We start from the raw sequence: 19,443 nt of genomic DNA, 5'->3' as shown, positions 1-19,443 counted from the left end.
ATGTATAATTGACGTACAGTGCTATGTTAGTTCCATGTGCACAGCCTAGTGAGTTGATATTTCAAGAGGATCACCATAAGTCTAGTTACCATCTGCCATCATACAAAGTTATTACAGTATTATTAACGATATTGCCCATGCTCTAAGGCTTTGTGACTTTTCGCTGGTGTATGAATAGCATTGTCTTGTAGATAAAGGGTTATGGTCTTTTGATGAAACCTTGCTTAATCGTCCTGGCATCAGCCAAAAACTGGGGGAGGAACACAGGAGAAAGGAGAGAAACTCACAGATATGTCTTTCCTTCTTTTTCTTTTCCCTCAAAAAATAAAGAAAATCCAATAAAGTAGTTTTCATAAAATGAAGTTGCCATATTAATCTCAGGAAATAGAGATCAGAAAATACTGAAGCTATGAAAACACTGTAAGGATTAGAAAAATTATTAAAGGGAAACTCATAAAACAGGCAATTTAATACTGGATTCATTTCTTAGGTAGAATGCCTTCCAGGTTAATGTAGTGGAGCTGAGAAGCATTAGCAATTCCTCTTCACACCTTTACAAATCATACCCAGGTGTCAAAAAAGCAGAATACTGCTGTCAACCCCATTACACAGACCAGAATGATAGTTTGGCAGCCAATTTCTGCTATTAACAGAACTCAAGGGAAAGAAGGAAATGACAGAAAAGCTAGCCAAGGATGGTGAAACTAATTATGATGACAAGCATATTATTGGAGACAGGTAATGGGCAGAAAACTACATTATCATCAATGTTTTTCCCAACCCAGTAATGAAGACCATGTGGCTATAGGTGTAAAGGGGCAGCAGGTGTGAGGGGGCTGGAAGGAGGGCAGAGTAAACACTACAAATAAAAGTAGAGAAAGATGCCATGGACTCTCCTTAGACTTGGTTAGGAGATGCTTTTGCAGGTAGTTGTGTTTTCTCTATAGAAGCAAGAGCAAAGAGTCTGTGATAGAGGAAATTATGACACTGGGGTTCTTAACCCTTTCTGGATCACAGAGCTCAGTTAGCCTATGAATCTTTTTTCTCCCTTGAAAATAACCCTTTTGCACACGTACGCACAGTTGGAGGTACAGTTTCCAGAGCTTCAAGGGCCTGTTCTTGGAACCCAGATTAAGGACTTCTACAGAATGTTGGAAATTGCCTTCAGTGGACTTCTGAAATAAATTCGGGTTGCATCCATACAATGGAATATTGGGCAGTAGCTAAAAAAGAGGCAGACCACCTATTATCCCCTACTATGGACCAACCGCCAAGGTACTCTGGGTGAAAAATGCAAGGTATAGATAGTATTCATGGTATTTTAGCTATAGTGTTGGTGTTAAAACACATATTTACATGTACATATGCTGTGTCTTTGGAAGACGTATTAAAAATGCTAACAAAGGTGGTCTTTTATGAGGGAACTCCATCATCAGGAGAGGATGGGGGAAGCTGGTCTTCAAATAGATGACCGTAAGCAGAATTAGGATGAAAGAAACTAGGAGGCATATCCCTTGTCTTTGCCACAGAGAAAGAGCTGCCTCCCACACTGTTCCTCAGCCTGTGAGGAGTAGAAATTTTAAGAATAATAAAATGCGATTTTTCTAAACAATTATATTATTCAAGGTTACAAATAAAAACTAATTATTATGAACTAAATATGTCTAAATTAGACAAATTCAAAAATATGTATCTGCATTATTTCCTATTAAATAGAATCACTGAGGAGTATTAGCCAAAAAAAAGAGTTTTTGTTTTTCTCGTTACTTTATGGAAAATTTTATGGCCATTATTGTCTTGAAAAAACAGCTAAAGGGACAAGTATTTTCATATTTTTCCTCCTCTTTTTTTTTTTTTTTTTAATTTTTATTGTTGGCTGCAGTGGGTCTTCGCTGCTGCATGCCGGCTTTCTCTAGTTGCGGCGAGGGGGGGCTACTCTTTGTTGTGGCGCACGGGCTGGGTTGCTCCACGGCATGTGAGATCTTCCCGGACCAGGGATCGAACCTGTGTCCCCTGCATTGACACGCGGATTCTTAACCACTGTGCCACCAGGGAAGTCCCTCCTCTTATTTCTAAGTGCTTTTTGTTTCAGTTTGTTTGGCAGGGGTGTTATTTCAGCTTAATTTTGTAACTTTTTTCATGTGATTGAATTTATTTTATTGGATTTTTTTTCAGTCACAAAGTAACATATATTTGCGGTAACAAGTCTAACAATATAAACATTTAGTAAAAGGCAAAAATGAATCTCCCTCCAATCCATTCAAATCCCCAGGATAACCAGTGTGAACCATGCTGTATGTAGCTTTCTGTGCCTTTGGACATTCCAAGCCGAAGCTTACAAACACGTACACGTACATGTACTTCTTCCTGTTTTTTACAAAAAGTTTTACCTAACTGTACCCATTACTCAGCAGCAAAAATGTTTACTTACCTAACTGTACCCATTACCCAGCAGCTTACTTTATTCATTTAGTAATGAGGTTTAGGGACTTCTCTCCAGGCCAGTAGATCAAAGTCTGACTCCTTGTTCCCTGATACCTGCCTGATATTCCCTGGTATGAGCGCAGCACAGGCAAGTCCACGTTTCCCCTATTGATGGACACCACTACAAAAAATGCTCTTGTAAACACTCTTGTAAATATTTTTACTTCTACTAGTGCTTTTATAAAGAAATTTCCAGAAGTGGGACTCCTGGCTTAAAGATCATGAACTTTAAACTTATTAACAGTACCAACAATCCAGTTTCCCACCTGGCAGTGCCAGGAGTTCCCAAACGTGAGGTACCATCCTTGCCTTCTAGGTTGCCCCCTTAACATTGCTGTTGGAGAAAAATACCCCTCTCACGAAAAGACGCAAAAAGTAAGCATACTGTGTAGCTAGAGGGAGACTCTCACACCATCATCAAGATGAAAAACAGGCCTCTGGCTCCACCTTCTCACTGAAGTGATGCTGTCTCTCCTCTCCGCTCATCGGCACGCCTCTTCTGGAAGGCAGCCTGGGACAGGGCGCAGCGAGGCACAGGCCGAGCTCACTGACTCAGGGAGCACAGCTAGGGGAAGTCATGAAGCAGACCCACTCCTGCCAAACAGCCACAGTACTGGAACACTCAGACTTCCTTGCTTCACTGTACTGACAAAGAATTTTTTTTCTTCTTTGTTTTGGAGACGTGTATACTAGAATAATTACACATGATCTGAGTGCCAGTTATCAAAGAGCAGCTAATGATACTAAAAATAAAGACCAAGAAAGAGAGAGAAAGTGGGTAGCTAGGACACTTTGAATACTTTGTATTTAAGTTGTATCTTGCTACTTCAGTTTAAATCTAGCAGGTTTTAAAAAATGACTGGACCCTTTAATGCGGTAGTTGAGACCTGCAGGATTTGGGACGGGGTTCTCTGAGGCTGGTCCTCCAAGAACAAGCACATTTGGGATCCCCCTGTGCCCAGCCCTCCAAGGGCACTGAGTGGCCTCTTTCTCCTTCTCTGCCCCCCTTGTTCGTGCTCTCACTCCTGGGATGTGAGAGAGAGAGACTGTACGTGGTATCCTGGCCCAGAACATCAGATGGGTTGGGAAACAATTGAAGTGATTCCATACTCAAGATTTTCTTCTCCCTCCACACTCACCTCCCCAAAATCACGAACTAAAAACCTATCCTAATAACCACCAGATCGTAGGGGCCCAAAGCAGCTGTTAAAGCAGAAATACCACTTGAATGGGAGAGCACTGTGAACAGTTATCAGCCTTAATCCTTTTCTTGAATTTTGGTCCTTTTCCCAGCAGGAAACAGAGCCCTGAGAGGATGGGCTGTTACAGCCAAGGTTGAGGGGACGGGGGACAGTCAAGTCTGCAGCAGTGGGGGAAGGAAAGTCGCTCCTTGGAGGTCAGTGGGTTCCAGTGAGGGCCAAGGAGGCAGAGCAGGGGCAACGGCAGGGGAGAGAGACGAATAGGAAGGAAAGGTGTGCCCACAGGAGAGATACTATGTTTCTGTGTTTGAATAAAATAAATGCCGAGATTGGGGTCTTCAAATTCTTTCATTCTAGCTAGCATTACTCAGAACAGATGACACGTTCAGGGAGTTCAGTTTCAGGTAATGTTTGCAATAATGGGCTTTAATACCAGCCTACCTTCGCCTGTTTATCCATCAGCACTGCTGTTTCCTAAAAACCCAAAGTGTATTTTTCAGCTTGGAAGAACTGTTAGAATATGCAAAATCCATCTGTTGGAAAGAGGATCATGGAGCCCTCCTCTCCCTCGCCCCCTGCACTCCTGTTTCACGCTGCAACCTGCTTCCCTTCTGCCCACAACTGAAGTTCCGCCTTGCTCTACGTTTCCCTTTTTCAGTAGCATGTCTCACCTTCTAATATACCACATGAATCAACAATATATTTACTGTTTATTGTCTCCATCTCCTGCTGGAGTGTAAGCATCACAAGGGCAGAGTTCTTTGCTCTGTTCAATGACGTATTCCCAGCATCTAGAATAGTATTTGATGTGTAGCAGGCACCCGATCAATACTGAATGAAAAAAAGTGAAAGAGTAAGTTACAAAGAAATAGGTATAAAATGATCCTGTTTGTGTTTTTCAAAATACCTACGTAATAATACTTATGATACAGGTTTGTGTTTTTCAAAATACGTATGTAATAATACATATGATACAGAAAAAAAATCTGTAGACAGATACACATATTTTAGATAATAATTATTACTGCAGGGATAGGATTACAGGAGACTTTCTATCATATATTCCTTTTTTTTTTTAAAGATCAACTTTTTTTTTTTTAATAAATTTATTTATTTTTGGCTGTGTTGGGTCTTCATTGTTGCGTGCGGGCTTTCTCTAGTGGCGAGCGGGGGCTACTCTTTTTTTTTTTTTTTTTTTAAGGCATCTGAAGAATCACCACTATCTTAACCTGAGTTTTGGCAACTCAGGTTAAGGTTTTTTTAATTTATTTATTTTTAATTTTGGCTGTGTTCGGTCTTCGTTTCTGTGCGAGGGCTTTCTCCAGTTGCAGCAAGCGGGGGCCACTCTTCATTGCAGTGCGCAGCCTCTCTTGTTGTGGAGCTCAGGCTCCAGACGCGCAGGCTCAGTAGTTGTGGCTCATGGGCCTAGTTGCTCCGCGGCATGTGGGATCCTCCCAGACCAGGGCTCGAACCCGTGTCCCCTGCATTGGCAGGCAGATTCTCAACCACTATGCCACCAGGGAAGCCCGGGGGCTACTCTTCATTGTGGTGCGAGGGCTTCTCATTGCGGTGGCTTCTCTTGTTGTGGAGCACAGGCTGTAGGTGCACGGGCTTCAGTAGTTGTGGCATGCAGGCTTCAGTAGTTGTGGCTTGTGGGCTCTAGAGTGCAGGCTCAGTAGTTGTGGCTCACGGGCTTAGTTGCTCCACGGCATGTGGGATCTTCCCGGACCAGGGATCGAACCTGTGTCCCCTGCATTGGCAAGCGGATTCTTAACCACTGCGCCACCAGGGAAGTCCCTATCATATATTTCTTAATGTTTCCTATTTTTACAATAAATGTTACTTTTGAAATGAAAAATAATGCTATAACAAAATAAGGAATTGACGAATTTCCTTAGACCTAAAAGAAGAAGCTTTGTTTGTTTTCTGGAGATACAGGTTACAATGGAAGAAAGTGATATTATTACAAGAGCCTTTTTTGAAAGTTTGATATTGTTTTGATGATGTTGAGTTGGATTTTTGAGCATAGACAAGACTCGCCTCACTAATAAGCTAATAGACCGGTTTCCACAGAGGGGTCATCTAATTTTTTTTTTCCTAACTAGCCTAATAATTATTATTTTACCTAGCATGCCATCTGGGGGCCTTACTTAGGTGATAGATAATAAACTTAAAATAGGATTGTACTTAACCATCCTATCTCCCCACCTCGCACCGTTACTGGCACATGGTAAGCAGACATGTGAGATCAAGTGACTAGTGAGTGGGTGATGCTCTGCTAGCAGGTCTGAGAGTGGGGTTGCCTGAGAGCTGGGTGGAAGGGAAGGGCAAGTATCAAGGAGCTGAAAGGCCATCTTACCCTTAGCTCAGCTCTTCGTGTATTCTGAAAAGAGCTGGTCAGCAAAAGATGCTTTATTGAACTGCAGCTCATAACAGGCAGAACATGAATGCTGTTCATCACAAGTGCTGTGAAGTGCATTGTTTATAGGGAGTATCTCCCTACAGGCGAGATCCAGAGAACAGGTTCTGAATACAGTATGTATTCATTCTGCCTCTTGCTGAATAAAGGCGAAAGCGGCCTCTCGAGACCCTGTGCACCGTATAGAGTATGCATTATACAGCATTTGATTTTATTTTTGCTAATCTATTTATTTTTAGGTTTTTCATCTTCTAAAAATTTTTTGGTCATCTTCCCAAACTACTAAAAAGAACATTTACATTAAAGAAAAAAAGACTATTTCTTTCGGTAAAAAAGTTTGGTGGGGGATTTCTCTGGCGGTCCACTGGTTAGGGCTCCACGCTCTCACTGCCGAGGGCCTGGGTTCCATCCCTGGTTGGGTAACTAAGACCCCACAAGCCTTGCGGCATGGCCAAAAACGAAAAAAGGAAGAAAAAAGTTTGGTGGTTGTGCTTTTATTTAAAATACTTTCCCTAAGCACATACTGTCCATTTTAAATGAGTGGGTTAAGATGGAGAATATATATCCTTGGCCCAAAATTAAATATTTGAAGGGAGATGTCTTATTTTATTTCCAGGATAAAACGTTTTCCATTTTCATGTTAGCAAGGTGTAGTTTCACTTCACTACTCAATCCGAGAGTGCTGCTGCCAGGCTCCGGCAGGGTGGGATGAGGGGTGGGGACCAGGCCCAGGGCCAGCCCTTCAGGGAGGTATTCCAATGCAGGCACAGGGGTGGGGCAAAGAGACCTTCCTTCCTGGGGGATCCGGGAAGCTTCACTATAGGGGGGAAATTGGCTGCATGTTTCAATTGCCCCTCATTTTCAGGCAGACACTTATGGAATGATTACACTCCTGTGAAAGATAGCTTCTACATAATTGAAGATTGTCTTGGATCTCTCTCATCAGAGAGGAAGAAAAGCCACATGAATTATTTACGGAGCACCAAGTTATTTCCTTTCATGAGCCCTGACTTTGTTTTTGTCTCTGCAAACTGAGATTTTGTTTATCCATGAATAGTTTTCCCTAGAGCATGAAAAATATGACTCTTTAATTATGAATGAGGTTTTTTTGTTTGAGTCCGTGTTAACTAAAACATGCAAAATACACTGTGTTTTTCATTAGATCCCTTTCAGCTCCCCACAAGAACAGAACCAGCAAAGGAACGAGCAGTTCAACCAGCACCCACCAGGAAGCCCACTGTGATTCGAATTCCAGCCAAACCAGGAAAATGTAAGCACTTCTCTGCCTCATTTATTTGCTTCTCCAAGAGCCAGGGAAAAATATATGCTAATTATCAATGTCTGCTTTTGAAATTATGTGTAATCAGCCACTTACTATTATTTTTCTGTCGAGAACATTTTCTTTTAACATCTTTATTGGAGTATAATTGCTTTACAATGGTGTGTTAGTTTCTGCTGTATAACAGAGTGAATCAGCTATACCTATACATATATCCCCATATCTCCTCCCTCATTTATTTTTTAATTTTTTAACATCTTTATTGCAGTATAATTGCTTTACAATGGTGTGTTAGTTTCTGCTTTATAACAAAGTGAATCAGTTATACATATACATATATCCCCATATCTCTTCTCTCTTGCATCTCCCTCCCTCCCACCCTCCCTATCCCACCCCTCTAGGTGGTCACAGAGCACTGAGCTGATCCCCCTGTGCTATGCAGCTGCTTCCCACTAGCTATCTAGTTTACATTTGGTAGTATATATATGTCCATGCCACTCTGTTTGTCCCAGCTTCCCCTTCCCCCTCACCATATCCTCAAGTCCATTCTCGGCATCTGCATCTTTATTCCTGTCCTGCCCCTAGGTTCTTCAGAACCACTTTCTTTTTTAGGATTCCATATATATGTATTAGCATACGGTATTTGTTTTTCTCTTTCTGACTTACTTCACTCTGTATGACAGACTCTAGGTACATCCACCTCACTAAAAATTAACTCAATTTTGTTTCTTTTTATGGCTGAGTCATATTCCATTGTATATATGTGCCACATCTTCTTTATCCATTCATCTGTCGATGGACACTTAGGTTGCTTCCATGACTTGCTTATTGTAAATAGAGCTGCAATGAACATTGTGGTACATGACTCCTTTAGAATTATGGTTTTCTCAGGGTATATGCCCAGTAATGGGATTGCTGGGTCGTATGGTAATTCTATTTTTAGTTTTTTAAGGAACCTCCAAACTGTTCTCCATAGTGGCTGTATCAATTTACATTCCCACCAACAGTGCAGGAGGGTTCCCTTTTCTCCACACCCTCTCCAGCATTTACTGTTTGTAGATTTTTTGATGATGGCCATTCTGACTGGTGTGAGGTGATACCTCATTGTAGTTTTGATTTGCATTTCTCTAATGATTAGTGATGTTGAACATCCTTTGATGTCTTTGTTGGGAATCTGTATATCTCCTTGGGAGAAATGTCTGTTTAGGTTTTCTGCCCATTTTTGGATTGGGTTGTTTGTCTTTTTGATATTGAGCTGTATGAGCTGCTTATAGATTTTGGAGATTAATCCTTTGTCAGTTGCTTCATTTGCAAATGTTTTCTCCCATTCTAAGGGTTGTCTTTTCATCTTGTTTATGGTTTCCTTTGCTGTGAAAAAGCTTTTAAGTTTCATTAGGTCCCATTTGTTTACTTTCATTTTTATTTCCATTTCTCTAGGAGGTGGGTCAAAAAGGATCACACTTTGATTTATGTCATAGAGTGTTCTGCCTGTGTTTCTTCTAAGAGTTTTATAGTGTCTGGCCTTAACATTTAGGTCTTTAATCCATTTTGAGTTTATTTTTGTGTATGGCATTAGGGAGTGTTCTAATTTCATTGTTTTACGTGTAGCTGTCCAGTTTTCCCAGCACGACTTATTCTCCATTGTATATTCTTGCCTCCTTTATCAAAGATAAGGTGACCATATGTGCATGGGTTTATCTCTGGGCATTCTTTCCTGTTCCATTAATCTGTGTTTCTGTTTTTGTGCCAATACCATACTGTCTTGATGACTGTAGCTCTGTAGTATAGTCCAAAGTCAGGGAGCCTGATTCCTCCAGCTCCGTTTTTTCGTTCTTAAGATTGCTTTGGCTATTCGGGGTCTTTTGTGTTTCCATACAAATTGTGAAATTTTTTATTCTAGTTCTGTGAAAAATGCCATTGGTAGTTTGATAGGGATTGCATTCAATTTGTAGATTGCTTTGGGTAGTTGAGTCGTTTTCACAATGTTGATTCAAGAACATGGTATATCTCTCCATCTGTCTGTATCATCTTTAATTTCTTTCATCAGTGTCTTATAGTTTTCTTCATACAGGTCTTATAGTTTTCTTCATACAGGTCTTTTGTCTCCTTAGGTAGGTTTATTCCTAGGTATTTTATTCTTTTTGTTCCAGTGGTAAATGGGAATGTTTCCTTAATTTCTCTTTCAGATTTTTCATCATTAGTATATAGGGATGCAAGAGTTTTCTGTGTATTAATTTTTTTTTTTTTTCTTTCTGTGTATTAATTTTGTATCCTGCTACTTTACCAAATTCGTTGATTAGCTCTAGTGGTTTTCTGGTGGCATCTTTAAGATTCTGTATTTATAATATTATGTCATCTGCAGAGAGTGACAGCTTTACTTCTTCTTTTCTGATTTGGATTCCTTTTATTTCTTTTTCTTCTCTGATTGCTGTGGCTAAAACTTCCAAAACTATGTTGAATAATAGAGGTGAGAGTGGGCAACCTAGTCTTGTTCCTGATCTTAGTGGAAATGGTTTCAGTTTTCATCATTGAGAACAATGTTGGCTGTGGGTATGTCATATCTGGCCTTTATTATGTTGAGGTAAGTTTCCTCTATTCCCACTTTCTGGCATGTTTTTATCATAAATGGGTGTTGAATTTTGTTGAAAGCTTTTTCTGTTTCTATTGAGATTAATTATATGGTTTTTCTCCTTCAGTTTGTTAATATGGTTTATCACATTGATTGATTTGCGTATATTGAAGAATTCTTGCTTGCTTCCTGGGATAAATCCCACTATATCATGGTGTATGATCCTTTTAATGTGCTGTTGGATTCTGTTTGCTAGTATTTTGTTTAGGATTTTTACATGTATGTTCATCAGTGATATTGGTGTGTAGATTTCTTTTTTTGTGACATCTTTGTCTGGTTTTGGTATCAGGGTGATGGTGGCCTCGTAGAATGAGTTTGGCAGTGTTCCTCCCTCTGCTATATCTTGGAAGAGTTTGAGAAGGATAGGTGTTAGCTCTTCTCTAAATGTTTGATAGAATTCGCCTGTGAATCCTTCTGATCCTGTGCTTTTCTTTATTGGAAAATTTTTAATCACAGTTTCAATTTCAGTGCTTGTGATTTGTCTGTTTATATTTTCTATTTCTTTCTGGTTCAGTCTCAGAAGTTTGTGCATTTCTAAGAATTTGTCCATTTCTTCCAGGTTGTCCATTTTATTGGCATAGAGTTGCTTGTAGTAATCTCTCATGATCCTTTGTATTTCTGCAGTGTCAGTTGTTACTTCTCCTTTTTCATTTCTAATTCTGTTGATTTGAGTCTTCTCCCTTTTTTCTTGATGAGTCTGGCTAATGGTTTATCGATTTTGTTTATCTTCTCAAAGAACCAGCTTTTAGTTTTATTGATCTTTGCTATAGTTTCCTTCATTTCTTTTTCATTTATTTCTGATCTGATCTTTATGATCTTTCCTTCTGCTAACTTTGGGGGTTTTTTGTTCTTCTTTCTCTAATTGCTTTAGTGTAAGGTTAGGTTGTTTATTTGAGATGTTTCTTGTTTCTTGAGGTAGGATTGTATTGCTATAGACTTCCTTCTTAGAACTGCTTTTGTTGCATCCCATAGGTTTTGGGGTCATCGTGTTTTCATTGTCATTTGTTTCTAGGTATTTTTTGATTTCCTCTTTGATTTCTTCGGTGATCTCTTGGGTATTTAGTAGTGTATTGTTTAGCCTCCGTGGTTTGTATTTTTTACAGATTTTTTCCTGTAATTGATATCTAGTCTCATTGCGTTGTGGTCAGAAAAGACACTTGATACAATTTCAATTTTCTTAAAGTTACCAGTCCTTGATTTGTGACCTAAGATATGGTCTATCCTGGAGAATGTTCCATGAGCAGAAGAAAGCATATTCTGTTGTTTTTGGATGGAATGTCCTATAAATATCAATTAAGTCCATCTTGTTTAATGTATCATTTAAAGCTTGTGTTTCCTTATTTATTTTCATTTTGGGTGATCTGTCCATTGGTGAAAGTGGGGTGTTAAAGGCCCCTACTATGATTGTGTTACTGTCGATTTCCCCTTTTATGGCTGTTAGCATTTGCCTGATGTATTGAGGTGCTTCTATGTTGGGTGCATAAATATTTACAATTGTTATATCTTCTTCTTGGACTGATCCCTTGATCATTATGTAGTGCCCTTCTTTGTCTCTTGTAATAGTCTTTATTTAAACATCTATTTTGCCTGGTATGAGAATTGGCACTCCAGCTTTCGTTTGATTTCCATTTGCGTAGAATATCTTTTTCCATCCCCTCACTTTCAGTCTGTATTTGTCCCCAGGTCTGAAGTGGCTGTCTTGTAGATAGCATATATATGGGTCTTGTTTTTGTATCCATTCAGCCTGTCTGTGTCTTTTGGTTAGAGCATTTAATCCAATTACATTTAAGGTAATTATCGATATGTATGTTTCTATGACCATTTTCTTAATTGTTTTGGGTTTGTTATTGTAGGTCTTTTCCTTCTCTTGTGTTTCCTGCCTAGAGAAGTTCCTTTAGCATTTGTTGTAAAGCTGGTTTAGTGGTGCTGAATTCTCTTAACTTCTGCTTGTCTGTAAAGGTTTTAATTTCTCCGTTGAATCTGAATGAGATCCTTGCTCAGTAGAGTAATCTTGCTTGTAGGTTTTTCCCTTTCATCACTTTAAATATGTCCTGCCACACCCTTCTGGCTTGCAGAGTTTCTGCTGAGAAATCTGCTGAGGAATCAGCTGAATCCTTATGGGGATTCCCTTGTATGTTACTTGTTGCTTTTCCCTTGCTGCTTTTAATATTTTTTCTTTGTATTTAATTTTTGATACTTTGATTAACATGTGTCTTGGCGTGTTTCTCCTTGGATTTATCCTGTATGGGACTCTCTGTGCTTCTTGGACTTGACTGACTATTTCCTTTCCCACAATAGGGAAGTTTTCAACTCTAATCTCTTCAAATATTTCCTCAGTCCCTTTGTTTTTCTCTTCTTCTTCTGGGACCCCTATAATTTGAATGTTGGTGCTTTCAATATTGTCCCAGAGGTCTCTGAGACTGTCCTCAGTTCTTTTCATTCTTTTTTGGTTATTCTGCTCTGTGGTAGTTATTTCCACTCTTTTATCTTCCCGGTCACTTATCCGTTCTTCTGCCTCAGTTATTCTCCTATTGATTCCTTCTAGAGAATTTTTGATTTCATTTATTGTGTCATTCGTCATTGTTTGTTTGCTCTTTAGTTCTTCTAGATCCTTGTTAAACATTTCTTGTATTTTCTCCATTCTATTTCCAAGATTTTGGATCATCTTTGCTATCATTACTCTGAATTCTTTTTCAGGTAGACTGCCTAGTTCCTCTGATTTGTTTGGTGTGGTGGGTTTTTACTTTACTCCTTTATCTGCTGTGTATTCCTCTGTCTTCTCATTTTGCTTAACTTGCTGCATTTCGGGTCTGCTTTTTGCAGGCTGCACGTTCATAGTTCCCATTGTTTTTGGTGTCTGCTGCCAGTGGGGAAGATTGGTTCAGTGGGTTGTGTAGGCTTCCTGGTGGAGGGGACTAGTGCCTGTGTTCTGGTGGATGAAGCTGGATCTTGTCTTTCTGGTGGGCAGGACCACGTCCTGTGGTGTGGTTCAGGGTGTCTGTGACCTTATTATGATTTTAGGCCGCCTCTCTGCTAACGGGTGGTGTTGTGTTCCTGTCTTGCTAGTTGTTTGGCATAGGGTGTCCAGCACTGTAGCTTGTTGGTCTTTGAGTGGAGCTGGGTCTTAGTGTTGAGATGGAGATCTCTGGGAGAGCTTTTGCCATTTGATATTATGTGTACCTGGCAGGACTCTGGTGGACCAATGTCCTGAACCAGGCTCTCCCACCTCAGAGGCTCACGCTTGACACCTGGCCGGAGCACCAAGACCTTGTCTGCCACTCAGCTCAGAAGAAAAGGGAGAAAATGAAAGAGAGGAAGGGAGGAAGGAAGGAAGGAAGGAAGGAAGAATAAAATGAAGTTATTAAAATAAAAAATAAAAGAATTATTAAAATAAAAAGGTAATCAACAAGAAAAAGAAGAGAGCAAGCAAACCAATAAACAAATCCACCAATGATAACAAGTGCTAAAAACTGTACTAAAAAAATAACCATAAAACAAACAAACAAAGAAAAAAACAACAGACAGAACCCTAGGACAAATGGTAAAATCAAAGCTATACAGACATGATCACACAAAGAAGCATACACATACACATACACACTCACAAAAAGAGAAAAAAAAAATATATATATATATATATTTTTTTTTTTTTTTTTTAAAGGGGGGCTTCCCTGGTGGCACAGTGGTTGAGAGTCCGCCTGCTGATGCAGGGGACACGGGTTTGTGTCCCAGTCCGGGAAGATTCCACATGCCGCGGAGCAGCTGGGCCCGTGAGCCATGGCCGCTGAGCCTGTGCGTCTGGAGCCTGTGCTCCGCAACAGGAGAGGCCACAACAGTGAGAAGCCCGCGTACCGCAAAAAAAAAAAAAAAAAGGAAGAGAGCAACCAAATCAATAAACAAATCTGCCAATGATAATAAGCTCTAAATATTAAACTGAGATAAACCTAAAACCAGAAACAAATTAGATGCAGATAGCAAACCCCAAGTCTACAGTTGCTCCCAGAGTCCCCTGCCTCAATTTTGGGATGATTCGTTGTTTATTCAGGTATTTCACAGATGCAGGGTACATCAGGCTGATTGTGGAGATTTAATCTGCTGCTCCTGACGCTGCTGGGAGAGATTTCCCTTTCTCTTCTTTGTTTGCCCAGCTCCTGGGGTTCAGCTTTGGATTTGGCCCCGCCTCTGCATGTAGGTCACCTGAGGGCATCTGTTTCCTGCCCAGACAGGACGGGGTTAAAGTAGCAGCTGATTAGGGGGCTCTGGCTCACTCAGGCTGGGGAGAGGGAGTGGTACGGATGTGGGGCGAGCCTGTGGTGGCAGAGGCTGGTGTGACGTTGCACCAGCCTGAGGCGTGCCATGTGCTCTCCCTGGGGAGTTGTCCCTGGATCACGGGACCCTGGCCGTGGCGGGCTGCACAGGCTCCCAAGAGGGGAGGTGTGGATAGTGACCTGTGCTCGCACACAGGCTTCTTGGTGGCTGCAGCAGCAGCCTTAGCATTTCATGCCTGTCTCTGGGGTCCGTGCTGATAGCCGCAGCTTGCGCCCGTCTCTGGAGCTCGATTTGGCGTTGCTCTGAATCCCCTCTCCTTGCACACCCCGAAACAATGGTCTCTTACCTCTTAGGCCGTTCCAGACTTTTTCCCGGACTCCCTTCTGGCTAGCTGTGGCACACTAGCCCCCTTCAGGCTGTGTTCACGCAGCCAACCCCCGTCCTCTCCGTGGGATCTGACCTCGGAAGCCCGAGCCTCAGCTCCCAGCCCCCACCCACCCCAGTGGATGAGCAGAGAAGCCCCTCGGGCTGGTGAGTGCTGGTCGGCACCGATCCTCTGTGCGGGAATCTCTCCGCTTTGCCCTCCGCACCCCTGTTGCTGTGCTCTCCTCTGTGGCTCCGAAGCTTCCCCCCCGCCACACCCCTCATCTCCACCAGTGAAGGGGCTTCCTAGTGTGTAGAAACTTTTCCTCCTTCACAGCTCCCTCCCAGAGGTGCAGGTCCCATCCCTATTCTTTTGTCTCTGTTTTTTCTTTTTTCTTTTGACCTGCCCAGGTACGTGGGGAGTTTCTTGCCTTTTGGGAAGTCTGAGGTCTTCTGCCAGCATTCATTAGGTGTTCTGTAGGAGTTGTTCCACATGTAGATGTATTTTTGATGTATTTGTGGGGAGGAATGTGATCTCCACGTCTTACTCCTCCGCCATCTTGAAGGTCCTCCCCTCGAGAACATTTAAAAACAAGTTGTTTTCTCATAATTCTTTAGACAATTAGTACAGCAAATTTTATTTTTTTGTTTTTTTTAAATTTATTTTTGGCTGCATTGGGTCTTCGTTGCTGCATGCAGGCTTTCTCTAGTTGTGGCGAGCGGGGACTACTCTTCGTTGCAGTGCACGGGCTTTTCATTGCGGTGGCTTCTCTTTTTGCAGAGCATGAGCTCTAGGCGTGCAGGCTCAGTAGTTCCAGCACATGGGCCCTAGAGCACATGGACTTCAGTAGTTGCAGCACACGGGCTCAGTAGTTGTGGCTTGCGGGCTCTAGAGCGCAGGTTCAGTTGTTGTGGCACATGGGCTTAGTTGCTCCGCGGCATGTGGGATCTTCCCAGGCCAGGGCTTGAACCCATGTCCCCTGCATTGGTAGGCGGATTCTTAACCACTGTGCCACCAGGGAAGTCCAGTACAGTAAATTTGGTTTTTACTTCTCTTTAACATTGTCTGAGGCAGAAACAATAGAGGGAGGCTGAAACTCAGAGTAATTGTAATATCGTATGTTAGTGCCAGTAGTAAAGATTTGGTAGGAAAGTTTTGAAACTGATAGCAAATACAGTTGTATATGTCTGTCAGGAATGTATTACTCCAATGAGCATAATCTAAATATAGCTATGTGTGAGTTGTCTGAAGGGGAGTAACCAAGAGTTATAAAAACATAACAGTGTATAAAAATATTATTTTAATTTGTATAACACTACGGGGTTTTTTTGTTTTGTTTTGTTTTGTTTTGTTTTTATGGTACGCAGGCCTCTCACTGTTGTGGCCTCTCCCGTTGCGGAGCACAGGCTCCGGACGCGCAGGCTCAGTGGCCATGGCTCACGGGCCCAGCCGCTCCACGGCATGTGGGATCTTATCGGTCTGGGGCACGAACCCGTGTCCCCTGCATCGGCAGGCGGACTCTCAACCACTGCGCCTCCAGGGCAGCCCCAACACTACGTTTTCATACACTTCCTTACTTGATTTTTCAGTGTTACAATAAATGAAATTTTGGATGAATTTTATTTAATAAGTCCTGCAGATACATCTGATATTATCATAAGAGAGAAGCCAAGAGGGCCAGAACTGTTTACCTTAGGCCCTAGAGATTAGAAAAAGCTGAGTATGTATGCACATGAATGCACATGCAGTGGGTTCCAGAGCAGTTCCTGGGTGATCACACAGCTTTCTCTGTGAGCCTCTGCTTTCCTTTCATTTCCTTTAGTGCTTTTGCACAGCCCAGTTGCATCCTTGCCTTTGTCTAACAAGATTCTGCCACTCCATTCCTGCCAACAGCAGAGCAAGTGTCCCAGTCCTTCACCTGCAGCATCCCAGGGTTACACTGTAGGCATCCCCTGGAATGCCATGAAACTTAGTTTAGGGGTATGGTTTCTCTATAAAATACTACCTGGAAGAATCATATTGGTTTTAGTCTGTTGATGGTTTTATTAACTGATGGCTCTAAGCCAAGTAGTGAGAAGATTGAACGGAGCTTCTATGAAGAATGAGGAGGAGAGAAAGTCAAGGGTACCAAATTCTAGTGGGTTCTCGCTTCTTAGGAGCTTATATGGTAGTGTTAGACTGAAGAACTGGTCGTATGTTTCTTTTGACAGTGTTATATAGCCTACAGATCAGTGACAGGACAGCTCATCGGGTTGTCGGCCTGCTCACTGTTACCTTGTTAAAAGTATTTGCGGGCTTCCCTGGTGGCGCAGTGGTTGAGGGTCTGCCTGCTAATGCAGGGGACGCGGGTTCGAGCCCTGGTCTGGGAATATCCCACATGCCGCAGAGCGGCTGGGCCCGTGAGCCATGGCTGCTGAGCCTGCGCGTCCGGAGCCTGTGCTCCGCAACGGGAGAGGCCACAGCAGTGAGAGGCCCGCGCACCGCGATGAAGAGTGGCCCCCTGCTTGCCACAACTAGAGAAAGCCCTCGCACAGAAATGAGGACCCAACACAGCGAAAAATAAATAAATAAATAAACAAAAACAAACAAACAAAGCCAAGCATTTAAAAAAAAAAGTATTTGGGATTTTAATAAGCTGCGTGAGATAGAATGATAATAAATATTACCTGAAGCTCATGTGGCTTTATGTAATACAACTTTTACATTGAAATGTATTCTCCTATGTGTCAGGGTCCCCCAGATCCCCATGTTTGACGATTTGCTAGGAGGACTCACAGGATTTAGCATATAGTTGTGTTCGTGGCTGTGATTTATTATAGCAAAAGTATGCGAAGCAAAATCAGCAAAGGAAAAAGGTGCCCGGGGCAAAGTCTGGAGGAAACCAGCACAAGTTTCTAGGAGTCCTCTCCCAGTGGAGTCACACAGGGTGTACCTAACTCCACTCAGATGTGAAATGTCAATCGGGGAAGCTCATTAGAGACTCAATACCCAAGGGTTTTTGTTGGGGGCTGGTTACATGGACACCTCTAGGAACTTGGGCATGTACCAAAATTCCAGATTTCCCAGAAGGAAAGCAGGTGTTCAGCATAAACCATATTCTTTTGTTTTATCTGTTCTAGAAATGGTGCGAAGCTTCCCAAAATGCAAGTTCCTAGGTGCCAGCAAGGACCAACCTTGTAACTCAGGCCTGCTGTGTTTACTCTTTTCTACACACTTATAAATTGGATTAATAGTCCTGAAATCCTGAGAAGGGTATATTGAGAAAGCACCTTTATTTATTATCCTGACAAAGCTCCAGGAACTATTAGAAAGCTGAGTTCTGTACCGCTATATGTGAGAGAACTGAAGTGCCAGTTCCTAGGGAATCTATGTATATCAAACACCAGTTCCCCAGGGCTTCCCTGGTGGCGCAGGGGTTGAGAGTCCGCCTGCCGATGCAGGGGACATGGGTTCGTGCCCCGGTCCGGGAAGATCCCACGTGCCGCGGAGCGGCTGGGCCCCTGAGCCATGGCCGCTGAGCCTGCGCGTCCGGAGCCTGTGCTCCGCAACGGGAGAGGCCACAACAGTGAGAGGCCTGCGTACTGGAAAAACAAAAAACAAAAAAACAAAAAAACAACCAGTTCCCCAGAATTTTATTATTACGATTATTAAGCAATGCATATATTGCTGTGGAGGAAAAAGAACTTGGAATGGACAAGAAAAGAAAGGAACAGCATTGTGGTGCAAAACTCCTTGCTCTGAACTTGTCAGCTTCTTCCCCTGGGGACCTGTTTCTTCTGACTAGGATGTCCTTTCCCCAGATCTCTGCATGGCTCGCTCCTTCACTGTTCCTTCAGGTCTTTGCTGAAATGCCACTTTGCTCACTGAGCACTCTGCTGACCACACAGTTTGAAATTGAAAATCTCCCTCCCCCACATACCCACACCAGATAATTACTATGTCCCTTCCTTCCCATAAGCTATCTCCTCTCTGCTTTCATATTCTTACTGCTTTGTACCCTTCAGTAAGGAAACTGCAGCAGAGAGAAAATCTTCAAGATGGTGACTGAGTTGGACCATCCCTGTGTGTGTCTTAATTCCCCACGCAGCACTGCCTCTCAACTAAGAACGCTCGTCTGTCTCTAAATCATTGTTCTCCTAGGAGCTGGCCTGGGTATTTTCCCCCTTTTGAGTGTTTTCCTGTCTGTGGATAAAACAGGAACCTGACAAATCATCCTCTTGTTTTGTTATAGGTTTTTCATGTGAAATGGAAGCAGAGAGTGTTCATTTGAATGGGAAAAATTCCTCTCTCTCCTTTAAATGCCCGAACCAGTAAAAGTTGGCTTTAGCCTCCTTTAGTATGTTACAGTCATCCTCTCTCCAAGTGTTTTGCACACAGATTTTAATTAGCTGTCACTAATTAAATCTGGTCATCTTTGTTTTCTTCTTTTTAAAATAAGTTGGGAGTGCACTATCTCTGGGTTAAGGATGTAGTTTGGATGTAAAGTTATTGCTTGTTAAAATGGGAGCAATGAAGCCCATTAATCTGGAGCTAATATATTAGAAAACACATTTAATTATTTGGATGGGGGAGGGTTGGATACACCACCTATTAGGAAGCCGCATGCCTTACTACAATGCATACAGGCTTTTGGTTTCAAACCCATCTGACCATTACTAGCATTAAGACCTGGCTAGCGCATTTATTTTCTTCTCAGCGTCAGTTTCTTCATCTGTAAAATGGGTAGGATATTATCTAGTATAGTGCTGTCCGATATGGTAGCCAATAGCCAGCCACATGTGGCTACTGAGCAGTTGAAAT

At 42.1% G+C, this 19,443-nt stretch overlaps 1 protein-coding gene across 10 annotated transcripts in view; it reads left to right on the top strand.

The window, feature by feature from the left end:
- Nucleotides 1-19,443, top strand: part of SH3D19 (SH3 domain containing 19) — a 179,115-nt gene that overhangs the window by 126,889 nt on the left and 32,783 nt on the right. For all 10 annotated transcript variants that reach the window (XR_007476993.1, XR_007476992.1, XR_007476994.1 and 7 more), the window contains one exon: nucleotides 7,265-7,372. Coding sequence is in view for 7 of the 10 variants with exons in the window: in XM_049709061.1 (XP_049565018.1) it covers nucleotides 7,265-7,372 (108 nt within the window). In the remaining 3 variants the exon portion in view is untranslated. The remainder of the gene's footprint in view (nucleotides 1-7,264; nucleotides 7,373-19,443) is intronic.

The sequence above is a fragment of the Orcinus orca genome, chromosome 4 (genome assembly GCF_937001465.1).
Source record: "Orcinus orca chromosome 4, mOrcOrc1.1, whole genome shotgun sequence".
Taxonomy (NCBI): Eukaryota; Metazoa; Chordata; class Mammalia; order Artiodactyla; family Delphinidae; genus Orcinus; species Orcinus orca.
Note: the sequence above shows the minus strand (reverse complement) of the source record. Positions and strands in the feature narration are given on the sequence as shown.